At 33.6% G+C, this 15,428-nt stretch overlaps 2 protein-coding genes across 5 annotated transcripts; both read right to left on the bottom strand.

The window, feature by feature from the left end:
* Positions 1 to 8,005: 8,005 nt before the first annotated feature.
* On the bottom strand, positions 8,006 to 14,603 carry LOC112750507 (chlorophyll synthase, chloroplastic). 4 transcript variants are annotated; one of them, XM_072219946.1, is made up of 9 exons: positions 14,221 to 14,531; positions 13,944 to 13,988; positions 13,764 to 13,852; positions 13,105 to 13,166; positions 12,448 to 12,523; positions 12,283 to 12,345; positions 12,065 to 12,146; positions 8,409 to 9,099; positions 8,006 to 8,233 (listed from the first exon to the last, which is right to left on the bottom strand). In XM_072219946.1, the coding sequence occupies exons 1-4, from the start codon at positions 14,318 to 14,320 to the stop codon at positions 13,113 to 13,115; spliced, it is 288 nt and encodes a 95-aa protein (XP_072076047.1). In that variant the 5' UTR covers positions 14,321 to 14,531; the 3' UTR covers positions 8,006 to 8,233; positions 8,409 to 9,099; positions 12,065 to 12,146; positions 12,283 to 12,345; positions 12,448 to 12,523; positions 13,105 to 13,112. The 4 variants fall into 4 exon arrangements, 3 of the variants coding, with proteins under 3 accessions (XP_072076047.1, XP_072076046.1, XP_072076043.1); XR_011873971.1 differs by lacking the exons at positions 8,006 to 8,233; positions 8,409 to 9,099 and having other exon boundaries at positions 11,958 to 12,146; positions 14,217 to 14,422; XM_072219945.1 differs by lacking the exons at positions 8,006 to 8,233; positions 8,409 to 9,099 and having other exon boundaries at positions 11,958 to 12,146; positions 14,221 to 14,603.
* LOC140177287 (uncharacterized) lies at positions 10,215 to 10,613 on the bottom strand. The gene has a single exon (XM_072210441.1). It carries the CDS (start codon positions 10,611 to 10,613, stop codon positions 10,215 to 10,217), a length of 399 nt encoding a protein of 132 aa, XP_072066542.1.
* Positions 14,604 to 15,428: the final 825 nt, after the last annotated feature.

Raw genomic sequence — 15,428 nt, 5'->3', positions numbered from 1 at the left:
TGTTGTTCTTTCCCCATCAAAAGAGTTACAGTTCAGCCACCTAGGAATAAAGAAGGTTTTAGTTGAGGAAGATCGAAAGAACCACAAGATCCAAACTCTTCCGATCGTATGATTTAACATGTTTATGAATTCAGGTACGCTTTCGCATCCGGTATTTTTTTTTTAATGATTTAACATAGATAATTTTTGTTTGTATTCGATTTATCGATTTAGTTTTGTGGAATCAAATTTAAATCCATGAGGTGAGCGGATTTTAATATTTATTAATGGAATGATAATATATACAGTGAATATATATATATATATATATATATATATATATATATATATATGAGAAGAATCATTCGTCATATTATTATTATTATTATAACTATCATTCAATTATATGAAATCTTTGATTCTTGTTGTCCTTCTGAAATTGACGCAACACTGTGAATTTATATATACCACAAGGTTCTCAAGAAAATTTTATAAATTTTGATCCTGTTACGTCAAGCATGACAATTGATATATTAATCGAATATGTGTATTTTATATTTATTAAATTATAATTGTCTCAGATTTAATTGTGTGTGCCATTAATTTGGTATAAAATTAATGGATTATTTTCTTGGAATATAAGAATTAATATGTATATATCACTTATGTAAATATTAATTGATATAAAAGAAGATTTATATTTGGCCAAGTTATATGTACATATTAATAATAATAATAATAATAATAATAATAATAATAATAATAATAAAATTATTACATAAAGAAACTAGTAACAATTTGGATTAATATACCCATCTATTTTATAAAGATTTGGTTTTGAAATAAATTGATTGAACATTATGCTGCCAAAGTAGCCCCTTTTGTGAAAATTGATTTATTCAAAACATAAGGAATATGATGTTATGTAATTCATGCGAATATTGGTCGGCCCAAAGGAAGGTCTATATTTGGCCGAATTACATACACATATTGATGGTAAATACATGTTTGGATAACTAATTAAGAATAAAGTAATACTTATTATTTATGCGAACAATAATCGGCCCAAAGGAAGTTTATTGTTTGGCCAAATAATAAGCATTGCACACTTTTGTTTATTTTCTATTAATTATGCGATCAATGATCGGCCCAAAGGAATGTTATTGTTTGGCCAATTAATAGAAAATATATGCGGTAATAAATAGGTTGCGAAGTTTAAGTCTCCATGTGTGCATTAAGTCGGTCCAAAGAAAGGCTTAATGTGTGACAGGAATTTTGACAATATTTGATTACTGCAATGAGAGTATCCCTTACAGTTAATTTTTCTATCCAAAAATTAAAAATTAATGTTGTGCTAGATATCTCAATATGGATTTTTTTTCCATTAATTAACTAATGTTTACTGCATGTTTATTTGTTCTAATCTAGAAACTATGGCTTTAGCTACCAATGTTTCTGCATAAATTAGCAGTATTCCTATGCTGAATGGTTCAAACTTTAAAGTTTGGAAAGATACCGTGGAGATTGTCCTCGATTGTATGGATCTAGATACAGCTCTTCGAGAGGAGAAACCCACTTCCACTCCGGAAAATCTCAATGAGGTTAAATAGAGAAGTGGGAGAGATCCAATCGAATGAGCATTATGATCATGAAACGCTCAATTCCTGAGGTGTTTCGAGACTCAATTACTGAGGATAAAGATGCCAAACAGTTCCTAAAGGGTGTTGAAAAATTCTTTACTAAGAATGAAAAGGCAGAGGCAAGTAGTCTTTTGAGCAAACTTGTCTCCATGAGGTATAAAGATAAAGGGAACATAAGAAAGTACATTATGGAAATGTCTCATCTTGCTTCAAAATTGAAAGTACTAAAGTTAGAGTTGTCTGAAGATCTACTCGTGCATTTCATTTTGATTTCTCTTCCTGCACACTTTGGGCAATTCAAAGTGAGTTATAACACTCTGAAGGACACTTGGTCCTTAAATAAGCTTATATCTCACTGTGTGCAAGAAGAAGAGAGGCTACAGCAAGATAAGACTGAAAGTGCTCACATGGCTTCATCTTCTCAGTACAAAAGAAAGCGTGATACTACTGCGGATGTGCCTTCTCAGCAGAAAAGACTAAGAAACAAGATCAAGTTTCAACTTGTTTCTTCTGTAAGAAGGTGGGACACATGAAGAAGGATTGTACCAAATATGCCACTTGGCGTGTAAAGAAAGGTATAATTCTTACTTTCGTTTGTTCTGAGGCTAGTTTAAGTTATGCACCTGTTGATACTTGGTGGGTAGATTCTGCTGCTACTACTCATGTAAGTGTCACTATGCAAGGTTGCCTGTGGAGCCGACCGCTAAGTGATGCTGAAAGATACATCTACATGGCAGACGGCAATATAGTTGCGGTTGAAGCTATAGGAACCTTTAGATTATGTTCCACGAGTAAATTTTACTTGGATTTATTAGAGACATTTTATGTACCGTCATTTAGACGAAATTTGGTTTCTGTTTCTCGTTTGGACAAATTTGTTCATTCGGAGACAATAAAGTAAGTCTCTTTTACAATTCAAATAATATTTGCTCTGGTCATTTGGTGGATAATCTATATAGGCTTAACTTAAATTCCTATAATAATGAAATACTGCAAACGGGTGCAAAACAAAAACTAAATGAGAATTCGGCATCATTATGGCACAAACGCCTAGGCCACATCTCTAAACAGATAATTCAGAGGCTCGTGTCGGATGAAATTCTCGGACCCCTAAATTTTGCGTACTTTGAAGTCTGTATTGAGTGCATAAAGGGGAAAACAACAAACGAAAGGAAATTAGGTGCCGAGAGAGCTAAAGATGTCTTAGAACTGATACATACTGATATATGTGGCCCATTCTCTACTGTCTCTTGGAATGGACAACGATACTTTATTATGTTCATAGATGATTACTCTCATTATAGGTATCTATATTTAATTCATGAAAAGTCTCAAGCCTTGGATGTTTTCAAGTCTTTCAAAGCTGAAGTTAAACTTCCAACTTGGAAAGAAAATTAAAGCTGTCAAATCTGATCGTGGTGGTGAATACTACGGAAAATATGACGGTCAGGTGAGCAATGTCTCGGGCCTTTTGCTCTTTTCCTAGAGGAGTGTGGTATTGTTTCGCAATACACCATGCCAGGCAAACCTAGCATGAATGGTGTTGCAGAGCGAAGGAACCGAACTCTTAAGGACATGGTGAGAAGTATGATTAGTCATTCTTCCTTGCCTGAATCACTCTGGGGAGAAGCCTTAAAGACCGCAGTGTACATCCTTAATAGGGTGCCAAGCAAAGCAGTTAACAAAACCCCATATGAAATTTGGACTGGAAAAAGGCCCAGTATAAAGCATCTGCATATTTGGGGATGTCCAGCTGAGGCGCGACCTTATAGGCCGCATGAAAGAAAATCGGACTCAAGGACAATTAGTTGCTACTTTGTTGGTTACGCTGAACGCTCACATGGGTACAAGTTTTACAATCCTGCATCAAGGTCTATTTTGAAATGGGAAATGTGAGATTTCTTGAGGATGTTGAGTTTGGGGGGAAGGGAAATATTAGGAATGTTGCTTTTGATGAGGATTCTGTAACTGACAATGATCAGGTCCTTGTGCTTATTATTGTTCAAAGATACAGTTATAGTACAAGAGTACAATGAGAATCCTCCTCAATCCCAACCCATACAGCAAGCTCAACAACCTCAAGAAATTTCATTAAGGAGATCCATCTGTGGTCTCAAACAGCTTCCCGTCAATGGTATCACAAGTTTCATCAAGTCATTACCTCATATGGTTTTGAGGTGAATATCATAGATGAGTGTGTATACCGCAAGTACAGTGGGAGTAAATATATCCTTTTGGTCTTATATGTTGATGACATTCTACTTGCCAGCAACGATATAGGTTTGTTGCATGAAACTAAGAAATTTCTATCGAACAAATTCGAAATGAAAGATCTTGGTGATGCCTCTTTTGTATTAGGAATCGAGATACTAAGAAATCGTTCTCAAGGTATTCTTGGATTATCACAAAAGAACTATATCGAAAAGATATTAAGTAGATATGACATGGAAAATTGTAGACCAATGGACACACCCGTAGCTAAAGGAGACAAGTTCAGTCTCAAACAATGCCCTAAAAGTGATCTTGAGAGGACAGCAATGCATGATAAACCTTATGCATCAGCACTAGGGAGTTTAATGTATGCTCAAAGTTTACATACGTCCCAATATATCATTTATAGTGGGAGTGTTGAGTAGATACTTGAGCAATCCGGATATGGATCATTGGATAGCTGTTAAACGCGTAATGCATTATCTAAAGAGAACAAAGGATTACATGCTTATTTATCGGAGATCAGAAAATTTGGAGATCATTAGGTACTCTGATTCCGATTTTATGGCATATGGTTACAAAACTTTGTCATTGAACTTCATATAGTAGATGACATTGAAAGGCCATTAAAGATATTTTGTGACAATAAATCAGCAGTATTATACTCCAACAACAATAAGAGCTTGACAAAATCGAAGCATACAGACATCAAGTTCTTAGTTGTCAATGAGAAAGTTTAAGAAAAACAGATTTCCATAGGACATATAGGAACAGAATATATGCTAGCAGACTCAATAACCAAGGGATTGACCCCTAAAGTCTTTCATGAGCACACTATTCGGATGGGTGTCAATATTTGTGATGCCTTGGTTTAGTGGGAGTTTATTTTATGCTATATGTCCTATGACAGATATTGAGTTATTTTTCTGCAGAATTAAGTTGATGGTTTATTTCATGTTATGTGAAATGTTCATTTTGCAATATTTGTATTGTGTTTGATCTCAATAAAGTTGGACCAATTGGAAGTAGACATGCATGAGATCACTTGGCATGTAATTTCCATATTACTCATCCAAATTTGATCTATGTCGTTAAGTATATTAGGATGGTGATTAGCGTGGTTTAGTCACGGCATTTAATGTGATAAAAGCTGCGATGGTTCCATATCTAATGTATGAGACGGACCAGATTGTTAAAGTAATGAAAGAAATAGCATTCAGATGCGCGCATAAAGTTTATAAAATGTGATTATGTCAAGAAAGAATATATGTATAGTCCAAGTGGGAGATTGTTAGGAAATTATTTAATTTCCTAACATATTTGTGGGCAATACATATATCAATTATAATCACAAATGATGCTATTTTAAATTAAATGACTTATATAATGATGATCTCATTTATTGTTATAAATGCTAATTGAATAAGTCATTATTACTTTTGATTTGGAATTAAATGAGAATAAAATCGGATATTATCTTTTGTTCCTTAGATAATTATCTTTTTGGATTTTAGATATGTTATCTTTTGGGCTTTAGATACTATTTTATTTGGGTTTTAGGGTTTAATGGGTGTCATGCTCAAATATAAATAGACCTTCAGGGTTTCGGTCCCAATATACCAAAGTCGCATTTGTTGCTCTTTCCCCATCAAAAGAGTTACAGTTCAGCCACCTAGGAATACAGAAGGCTTTGGTTGAGGAAGATCGAAAGAACCACAAGATCCAAATTCTTCCGATCGTATGATTCATGTTTATGAATTCAGGTACGCTTCCGCATTATGTTATATTTTTGGTGATTCAATATGGATGATCTGCGTTATTGAAAATTAATTATTACAACAATACACACTAAATTATCATCTAACGACTTTTAATTATAAATTTTTCCTAAAATTAAGTGTACATAAATTTTTACTATATATAAATATATAATAATTAATTTAGTGATTTATTTTTATATATATAGTATTTTTATTTAAAAAATTCTTTTAAAATGAGAAGAATTATAAAATGTAAAGTAAGTAATTAATTACGGGTAAATTTATAATTTTTATCATATATGCATCAAATTATCTTAATTTAAAAATAATTCATTTTTACTTTTTCATTTATCTAATTTTTGAGGATATGGATTTGTATTACAATATTTTTTTAGGTGGGCTGTGGGTCCAGGCTATGTGGCTAAATCCAACAAAAAAATCCATCAAAACCCTTTTTCAACAAAAAAAAAAAAAACGGGTCATAAAATTGTAGGTAATTAGACCATTTCATATACCGGTTTACAATTATATTTAATGTTGGGTCAAATTTAACGATACCAATAACTTGTGTCCTGCAACAATTGACACCCTACATCAAGAATCTTTGTACATGATGCTTTAATAACCATATTATATTTTCCCCACCAAAGACATTCCCATCTATGCATCATAGGTTATTAGTGCTGCCAGTAATTAAATCTAATTTAATCTACTATCGATATAAAAAACGAACATCATTCAATCAACTTCGTGTGTCAGTGTGAGTGTGTGTATAACATTTTTTATAATATAACAATACGATCCTATAATCCGACGAAGGTGTTGAGAAATAAAATCTATATTTCAAGCCAAGCATTTTCTTTTAGTCCATTTATGACTATCAGCGTTATATTATATTTCTAACGTGTGTCTTAATCAGTAGAGCAACCTTGTTCTTGAGATATTATATTATAGGAAAGTTTTCAAATGATCCAGTCACTTTTATTGGTTCACCAAAGATCCAGGTACGGTAAGGTAACAGGTTTTAAATTTGTCTTGTAGCACGCTGTGTAATATCGTTAATATCCCTGAAATAAAGTGAAAAGTCACCATAGGAGCAGTACTGTGTGATCAGCTTAAAGGAAAAAAATAGCCAAGTTGCATTTGAGCCAGCTGCTTAATGATTTGGCGTTGTTGGGCCTTATGTGAATTTTTTTGTTCAGTGAGGCAATGGGCCTAACATGTGCAACATTTAAGGAATCAGCGCTAACATAAAATTTGAGAATGTTTTGTTTAGTGTGGGCCTTTAAGAAGTCTTTGTTGGCACTGTTGTAGTAATAATGGGTTTAGTGATATAGTTAGGGAAAGTAAGTGAAGCCCGTTATAGATATGACACATGGAGGGTTGGTGGGAAAAGTTGAAATTGTGTTATAGGTATGTAATTCAAAATGTGGTCGTTTTGAAAACCCGAAGTTTCGAAGGTGATGTTGCTGGCCTCACCCCCCAGCGTCTCTCAGTTGCATTTATGTCTTACTTGACACTGGCTCCCAGAACGTTTGTGACGTCTATGTCGGCAGCTATCGGTGTCGCATGCAGCTATTGGCGGCTCCAACAGATTGCTTTCTTCTGACGGCGTGATCCCCCGTTTGTTAGTGAAGGTCGTCATTCGCTGCGGCCGAGTGAAAGTGGGCGAGGTAGGTCGTCAGCGTCGGAGGGTCAGTCGCTCCCTTCCTGCGATCGATTTCCTGCCAACGACATTCGAGAAATCCAACAAGGCATCGTTTGGGTGTTGGTTGTTGCTATCTTGTGGCCTCTACTGTCAGTTCAATAGGTCATATACTCCGGCCGTCAGGTGGTTCCGATCCAAGTGAGGGTCCTATGTGAAAGTCTTTGTTACTTAGTACCGATTGTCTATTCTGTGTCTTGAATTGGTGGGTGAATGTTTAATTTGTCGAAGGTGTAATGACATGTCGTAGTTGAATTGGGTAATTTTTGTTGTGGTTGAACAGTAGCATAAATGAAGGTGTTGTTGAAAATTGTAAAGATCTGATTTTGTTTCCATGAAATAAAATAGTGAAACAACCATCAATACTTAAATCTTACAAAGCCCAATCAATCTCTATGCTTGTCAAAAAAAACAAAGGCCCATGCCTTAGTCCAAAAAAAATCCCTGACTACTGCGGCTCTACTTGTTAGCCGAGCGCACAGTTGCAGCTACATATATTCACAACACATACGATAACTGCCCTCTATGTCAATATCCCAATTGCTTTTCAGGTCAAGCTTTGAACAGGTATAAGGAACAAAATAGACTATTCTACTACGATTCTAGCGCGTAATAATTACAACAAATCCAAACCGTTAAGATTTTTAACTATTTATCTCTACGGTACTGCAGGCTGGATTTTTGGTGAACTAATAAAGGTGACTGGATCATTTGAAAACTTTCCTATATTATATTATATCAGAAAAATTGATAATATTACAAACTGCAAATTAAAAAGTGAATTTCCTGCTGTACATGCTCCCACTGCCAATTGTTATTTATTGTCTTCTGTTCTCTATCAACTACCAATAGCCTTTTATATATATATAAAAAGAGGACGAGGAAAGAAAGAAAAGAAAAAAAGTTTCGCCAGTGATCCTAAATTTGTACAAGGCAACCTACATACAAGTTGAATAAGAATCAGAAAGTGAAATGGATTCTCTCAATCCAAAAATTCAGTTATACTACTGATTGACCCAAGTGATAACCAATCAATGGTAAAATCAACATGGATTTTTCAATTGAGAGGATTTAGCAAAGGAAACCAAACTACAAGAGAAAAGGCTCACTTACATTCAACTCCCTTCAACTCCTTCCTTTGGAGTGATGATCCAAGAGTGACTCTATTTTCAACTGGAACATGGGTGACTACATTTGAATGCAAAGCTCTACAAAATCCCTTTCTCTAGCATATATAACTTTACATTTTTGGGTCGCAAAATAATAATAATAATAATAATAATAATACTCCCTCGAAAAGAGAAAAGACCAAGCAATGGCAAGAATTTCGAAGGAGCTAAGAACTTGCTTTAAAGAAACTCCAACTCCAGAATTTTGATACCTCCATACTCTCTAGAGATTTGCCACACTTTTCATTCTTGGTATCTGATCCCCATTTCTGTGTGTATGCATCGCAGACATGTATATACACAAGATTTTATATGATAAACCGTGCCCTTCATAGTACGGTTCAGCCCATCATTTGTCTCAGCGAAGGCATAGACTTAACCAACAAGCAATGCTTAACAGGCTAGATGATCTTGCAACTGCCTGGATGCTTCACCGAGCTATTGCCTCCATAGCAGGTCGAACCAATTGCAGTAAACCTTCTATATCCTGAAAGCTAAAGTCAAGAGCCTTCTTGATGGATGACAAACCCTCTGCATACTTACCCTCACTTACCCTCACCAAGGTTTGAATTAGCAGCTGCAAAAGCACTCCGTGATCTCCTTGAGGCTTCCATAGCAGAATTCATATCCTGAACCTGAAACATGACAAGTCACTTATATTCACATCCTATTGGATCCACCTGATCAAACAAGATGTTTAATTGGAAAAAAATAAAATAAAAAATATTCAAAGACAAGTATGAATGTAAAATTGTAAATTAAGTAATGGCCTAGGAAAGAGAAGGTATTTTTATTTATTCATACTACCTGAATTGTGGAACAATGTACCCATTTAGAACTATCTTAACCCTGTTTCCTTGATATTCTAATTCCCTTTGTTTTGGTGTTTCAATCCTTCAACTCATTCAGATTAAAGACCTTGGATGTTTTATACTTGAACAACTCTTTCGTTGCTATGTATTATTTAAACTAGGATCTTACTACTATTCACAAGTTTTTAAATTCTCCTTGATCTGAATCCAAGAGAAAGGTCCCAAAAATGTATTTTTTTAGCTAAGTTGTGCACCATATGTTCATAACTTACTGTAATTTAATTTGCTGCATTTGTTAGTATCTTACTAAATATAATAATCTAGGTTCCAATCCTAGTAACATATAAACTCCCTAGGTCAACATAAATAACAGTAAATTCAACATTATTATCGCAACAGTAATAAATCTATCACATTAATAAACACGAGAAAACTGTAAAGGACAAGTGGCAAAATAAATAGCACTATTATCACTGATTACTAATGGCATCACAATATAGTAAATTCAACATGAACCTATCATAAGTCAATTGATCATCAAACAAATTGAAGTAAATGCTTATAAACAAGCATACTGTTGAAATCTTAAGCCCCTTACGAGGATCTGCATTATAAAGAAAATACCGAAATCAGAGATTGTAATTCCAATTTTCCTCAAAATCGAATCTATCGACCATTCAAATTCAATCATCATGATCGCAGATAAATCAGCAACACGTCCATAACTAAAATACAAAAGAAAAAAAACTGATGTGAAGTTGGAAATTTGATTGCACTTTATTAATTTGAGTTTGAACCCTATCTAAACAATTCTTTTGCACATATAATCGGACAGAAGTACTACAAAGAGCACGTCGATCTACACATCTAAACCACTCTACATGATATAGCCGAATAACCGACTCTGAAAGAAGAAAATCAGAAACGAAGCAACGTTTTCAATTGGCCACAATGAAGTCACTGCCGAAGGAGTCAATGACCAGATCGGGAGAGTCCGCGGCAGGACTGACGGGAACGAACATAACGGACTTGGCGGCCATGAGCTTCTTCCGCTGCGGACAGCGAGGTCCGTAGATCCTGGCAACAAAGAACGGAAAACCGTCAAAGGAAGCGGCAGCGTTGGCCTGAGGCTGAGCGGCGGCGGTGTCCTGCGGCGCATGCAACGGGGAGGAAGGAGGAGAAGTGCGACGGAGAGGGATCTGGCAGATGGAGCCGATCCGGTGAGATCTGGCGCTGATGATGCGCGAATCGCGGATTCGAGCTAGGGCACCCGGTTTTAGGTACTTGTGGAAGTTGTGGTGGTGTTGAGGGATGGTTGTTCTAACCCTTCGGTTCATGGCAACGGCTGAGAGAGAGAGAGAGAGAGAGAGAGAGAGAGAGAGAGAGAGAGAATGGAGAATGGTGAAGAAATGGAGGGATTAGGGATTTTAAGGAAGAAAATGGGGAAGAGAGAGAAAGAGAGGGAGAGGCGGGAAAGGAGTGAGGGAGGATAGGGAAAGAGCGGGGATGGGGTTCGGTGAGGGTTTTCATTTCAAAACCTAATGGAGGCGGGATTTCAGATATTTACGTTTTTTTTTTTTACTTATAAATCATCTGCCACGTTCTAGACCATTAATTCCATGTAAATGGCAGTTTTTTTTTTTTTACAATTCTGATACACTGCCAAGGGTTAACCACCAAAAAACTGCGAAGGGTTAACTACCAACAAAATATATATTTTCAAAAAATGCCTTAAAGATTGATTTTTGGTGTGATTTTTTACAAACATAGTTAGAAAAAGAGATATTATTATTCTTAAAATTTGGTAATTTTTTTTAAGTATATTTTTTGCAATTTTTTAGAAGTATTATTAATTGTTAACAAAAAAATTATATACTTAACGAAAATCACCAAATTTTAAGAATAATAATATCTCATTTTTTTAATTATACTTGTAAAAAATTGTATCAAAATTTAATCTCTAATGTATTTTTTGAAAAATACATATTTAATGTTAGATAATCTTGCAAAAAAAACTAACATTAAATATGTATTTCTCGAAAAATACGTTAAATATTGAATTTTGATACTATTTTTTGCAAACATGATTAGAAAAATGAGATATTATTATTCTTAAAATTTAGTGATTTTTTGTTAAATATATATTGCTTTGTGATTTTTTAAAAGTATTATTAGTTGTTAACAAAAAAATTATAAAAAAATATATACTTAACGAAAAATTATCAAATTTTAAGTATAATAATATCTTATTTTTATAATCATACTTACAAAAAATTGCATCTAAATTCAATATCTAAGATATTTTTTGAAAATATATATTTACTGTTGGGTATTTTGGTTGTGTTTTTAAATTATGTGAAGCCATTTTTGTCGATATTAAAATTCGAGTATATATTTGTTCGCGTCTAAATTCCGGGATATTTTTTGTGGTTAACCCTAAATCCAATTCTTATATACATTGATTTGGGAGTGTACCAAAAATGTCAAAAGGACCATCTGGAATGTAGAGACTAGAGAGTAGACACTATTGTTGACAAAAGCATGGCTTAATATGATTTAGACCTATTGTAATATGGACGTTATAGTTTTAAATGCATTTTTATTTCAACTCTATCTTGGAAAACTAAATTTAACTGTCATCAAGGTTACAACCCACAAATAATAAAGATACACAATAATCGTTTAGTATAATGAATAATTTCCAGATAGAGTACAATGTACATTAAAACGAAAAAGAACCTTGGAATGCAGATCAAATATCTAAGTATTGGAGGGATAAAAAATATACCAACAACAGATAATTGTGTAATGTCAATAGGACCAACACAAATCCATTTTGCAGTTTCAGTACCGAAAGCAACCGGAAGAGACTGTGCATATTAGATTGCCAATAGAGAAGGTAAGAGCATCAACTTGAGTGTTAGTGAATTTGCAAGACCAAAATTTCTGAAAAAAATTGAAATCTCATGTTACAGTAATGGAAAGGAAGAGGGTAACAGAATTGACCTGAAGCCCAAGAGCTCTATCCCCTTCAACACTCTTGAAGTCGTTGACGATGGCAATGCCCAACTAGAGTGTAACAGACCAAAGATATTAGCAACAAATGTATTGCACCCTCTTAACATCACATCATGACACTATGCTAAGTAATATTGTATTTTAACGACATACTCCAGCAATGCTGTATAGCAACGTCAGGACAATAATGTCTGATGTGAGTGTCCCAAACAAAGCCTGACCAGCCCACCTGCAGCAATAAAATTATTAAGAACTTGTCAAAGACAGTTCAATCATAGAAATGATGCTTTAGAAACAAATCAAACATGATCAAACATGAATCAAGATCAGCAGATAGACAAAACAAAGCCAATGAATTAACTAAATCAGGTTATCAGTTAAAACTATAAAAACTCATAATCTACAAATATTATATAAGCAAAATGTACTCTACCATGGTAAACTGATTTCGTTTTAACTAAATTGTAAGTAAAACTTAGCCAAAGGACAATAAAAGTAAAAAAAAAAAAAGAAAAAATAATATGACACATTAACAATAATGGAAAAGAGAATGAGAAGAATTTAACAGAATATATGTATGACAGAAGTGATCCGCCCATGGCAAGGTAAAAAACTATGGGGAAGTCATGTCCTGCCTATAACAGAAATATTTTAGCAACTACCCTACAGGAAATTGATGCTATATAAGGGTATGTCTGGAATCAGGGTAAAAACGATATGATTTTTATGAATGAGCTCCATGTGTGTAATTATACACATCAAACTGGAAAATTTTTAATCAGATGGATCTCGAGACTAAGCGGTACCTACCCATACGTCTAATAGACTGAAGTGACAGGTTTTGTAAGTTGAAGGCGAATCTTCCATTTATTCTGCACAGCATAAATAGAAAGAATAAGTACAAAACCAAAGTTGTCTCATCATTTCATAATCTTAACTAACAAGTACACGTAAACAAAGCAATAAATTTTCAGCCGCCAAAAACTTTCGGGTTACTACTTTATAAACAGATTCAAACTTAATTTGTTTTCAACATGTTCAACTACATTTCAAGAATGTATACACGAGGCTCCCATCAGACTGCGCCCTAATTTACAAGGTTGTGCATTGTAGTTCACCCTCCGCATGAGGAGAGAGTTTACAAAAGTAGAAACAAGTTTCAAATAGCATCAAGACTGTTAAGAAACATATATATACGCGTCGTGTTGTGGTCAGATTTGGAATATAAGAACAGCATGAAGAATTAGAAATTCTGTGTAGAACAATTACACTTGCTTGTCATTCATTCTTGAACTCCTACTTCTCAATTTTAAATAAGTGAAGAAAATAAAAATGAATGAAATTGTGGTGCTAATCAAGCTTCATTTATTAAATCTAATTGAGATCATTTTGTGCATTCATAATGAAAATTGAAACCCAAATTTGTAACCATCACAAGTCAACAAAAAACAGAGAGTTGATGAACTCACTGATTCTTGAGCAGCTCCTTTAATACCAAGAAGCTGATTGATGCTTGAACCGTCTTTCGAAGGAGCCTTATCCGGTGCCTGAGACTTAACTGCTCAATCCCAACACCCCAACAAAGAAAGAAAAACATGACCAATTGAAAAAAGAAGATCAAAATGGTAACTCAAGAAAGCACAAATTACCATTATTTGTATCGGTTTCTGTTGCTCTAATAGTTAACCTCCTCCCTGAAATCAATTTTCACACAAAAACAACAAAACCATTAGACCCCATGAAGCCACAAGCACCAAAAAAGCCTAAAAATAACAAAATTGAGTGTCATTTGATTCATGAAAAACTAAACCTAAGCAAATTAGTGCATGTTACATAAGAACACTAAAAATGGCACTTTGCAAAACCCAATGTTGTAGTCTTTCAACAACCAAGAAAACCAGAAAGTGCTGTGGTGAGTCAACCTACTAGTGAATGAGAAAGGAAGTGAAGGCACCCTTGTTCTTGTGCTTGAGATTGTTGTTGTTCTTGGTGGAACTGAAACCACGTTGAGAGAAAGCAAAGCCATTATTTTAGGAAGATAGGAGCTTGTAATTCTGAAACTGAGGAAGTAGCTTCAAAGGTTCCACCCCCAGAACACTTTAGAATTAGATTACTGGGGGTGTTCTAATGCTGTAAGTGATAAAGGTTTTTTTTTTCTTTATTTATTTATTTTAGGTACATTAAATTAAACAAAGCTTTTAATGAAAGGGTAAGGTACTTTCAAGTGTACGAGATTTGTGGTGTTCATGATTACGTGGTATTATTTATTGGGTTAGACTACGGTGCTGAAGCAAATTTTTTTCAGCACCTGCTGAAAGGAAGTTATCTTGACACGTGTTATAGTTGTTGGTGCAGTAGTAGACATAGACTGAAAAATAGTAGTGGTGGCAGAAATTTGAATGGATTAATTATGGTATGGAATCCCATAATATGAAAGCATTAAGAAGTTATTATTTGTTAATGTGACACATGTTTTTGTTGGTTTTTGTTGTTATTGGGTATGGGCTGTTTGGTTTTTGATGGAATTGGGTTGGGAATACAAAGTTTGGTCAGAAAATAAATATGGGCCACATAATATGATAAGAATAATAATAGAAACAAAAACAAAAATCGAAGAATAATTGTAATAATAAATTAATAATAAATTCAAAATAAAATAGTTAGGGTAGTATGTAAGAACAAGCTATTTATCTCTTTTGGTCAATTGGGCCTTCGATTTTGTGTGTGTAAAAGCTATTGAGTTTATTTTTTAGTGTGTCAGAAAAATGTTTAATAATAAAATAAAGGTATTAAAAAAAATTTAGAAGTTATAATTTATATATATTTTTATTTTTTACTTAAAAATAATATTTTTAACATAATAAATAAACAAATAATATTTTTATGTTATTGTACCTAAATATAATTATTAGATAAAAAATATTTTTACATGAGATAACTAAATATAAAATTACTTTTACTCTTTAATAAAATCTTTTTAAAAAAATTAACTAACTTCTGTCCTAAAGACACATTTTAAAATATAATAATAGAAAATTTTTAATACTTTTAATATATGTAATGTATTGAAAACGTAAAAAAATTAATTTTTATATTAACTTTTATAAAACATTTTTTTATAGTATGCTTATTAG

This window comes from Arachis hypogaea, chromosome 2, assembly GCF_003086295.3.
Source record: "Arachis hypogaea cultivar Tifrunner chromosome 2, arahy.Tifrunner.gnm2.J5K5, whole genome shotgun sequence".
Lineage (NCBI taxonomy): Eukaryota > Viridiplantae > Streptophyta > Magnoliopsida > Fabales > Fabaceae > Arachis > Arachis hypogaea.
Note: the sequence above shows the minus strand (reverse complement) of the source record. Positions and strands in the feature narration are given on the sequence as shown.

What these genes read in the sequence shown, in the direction of transcription:
- LOC140177287 (XM_072210441.1), bottom strand. Translation starts at nt 10,613, where the DNA reads ATGAACCGAAGGGTTAGAACAACCATCCCTCAACACCACCACAACTTC.
- LOC112750507 (XM_072219945.1), bottom strand. Translation starts at nt 14,320, where the DNA reads ATGGCTTTGCTTTCTCTCAACGTGGTTTCAGTTCCACCAAGAACAACA. An exon ending in ACTTCCTTTCTCATTCACTA is followed by an intron (nt 13,989 to 14,220) that starts GTAGGTTGACTC and finishes AATTGATTTCAG; the next exon opens with GGAGGAGGTTAACTATTAGA. An exon ending in AAGGAGCTGCTCAAGAATCA is followed by an intron (nt 13,167 to 13,763) that starts GTGAGTTCATCA and finishes TATGCTGTGCAG; the next exon opens with AATAAATGGAAGATTCGCCT.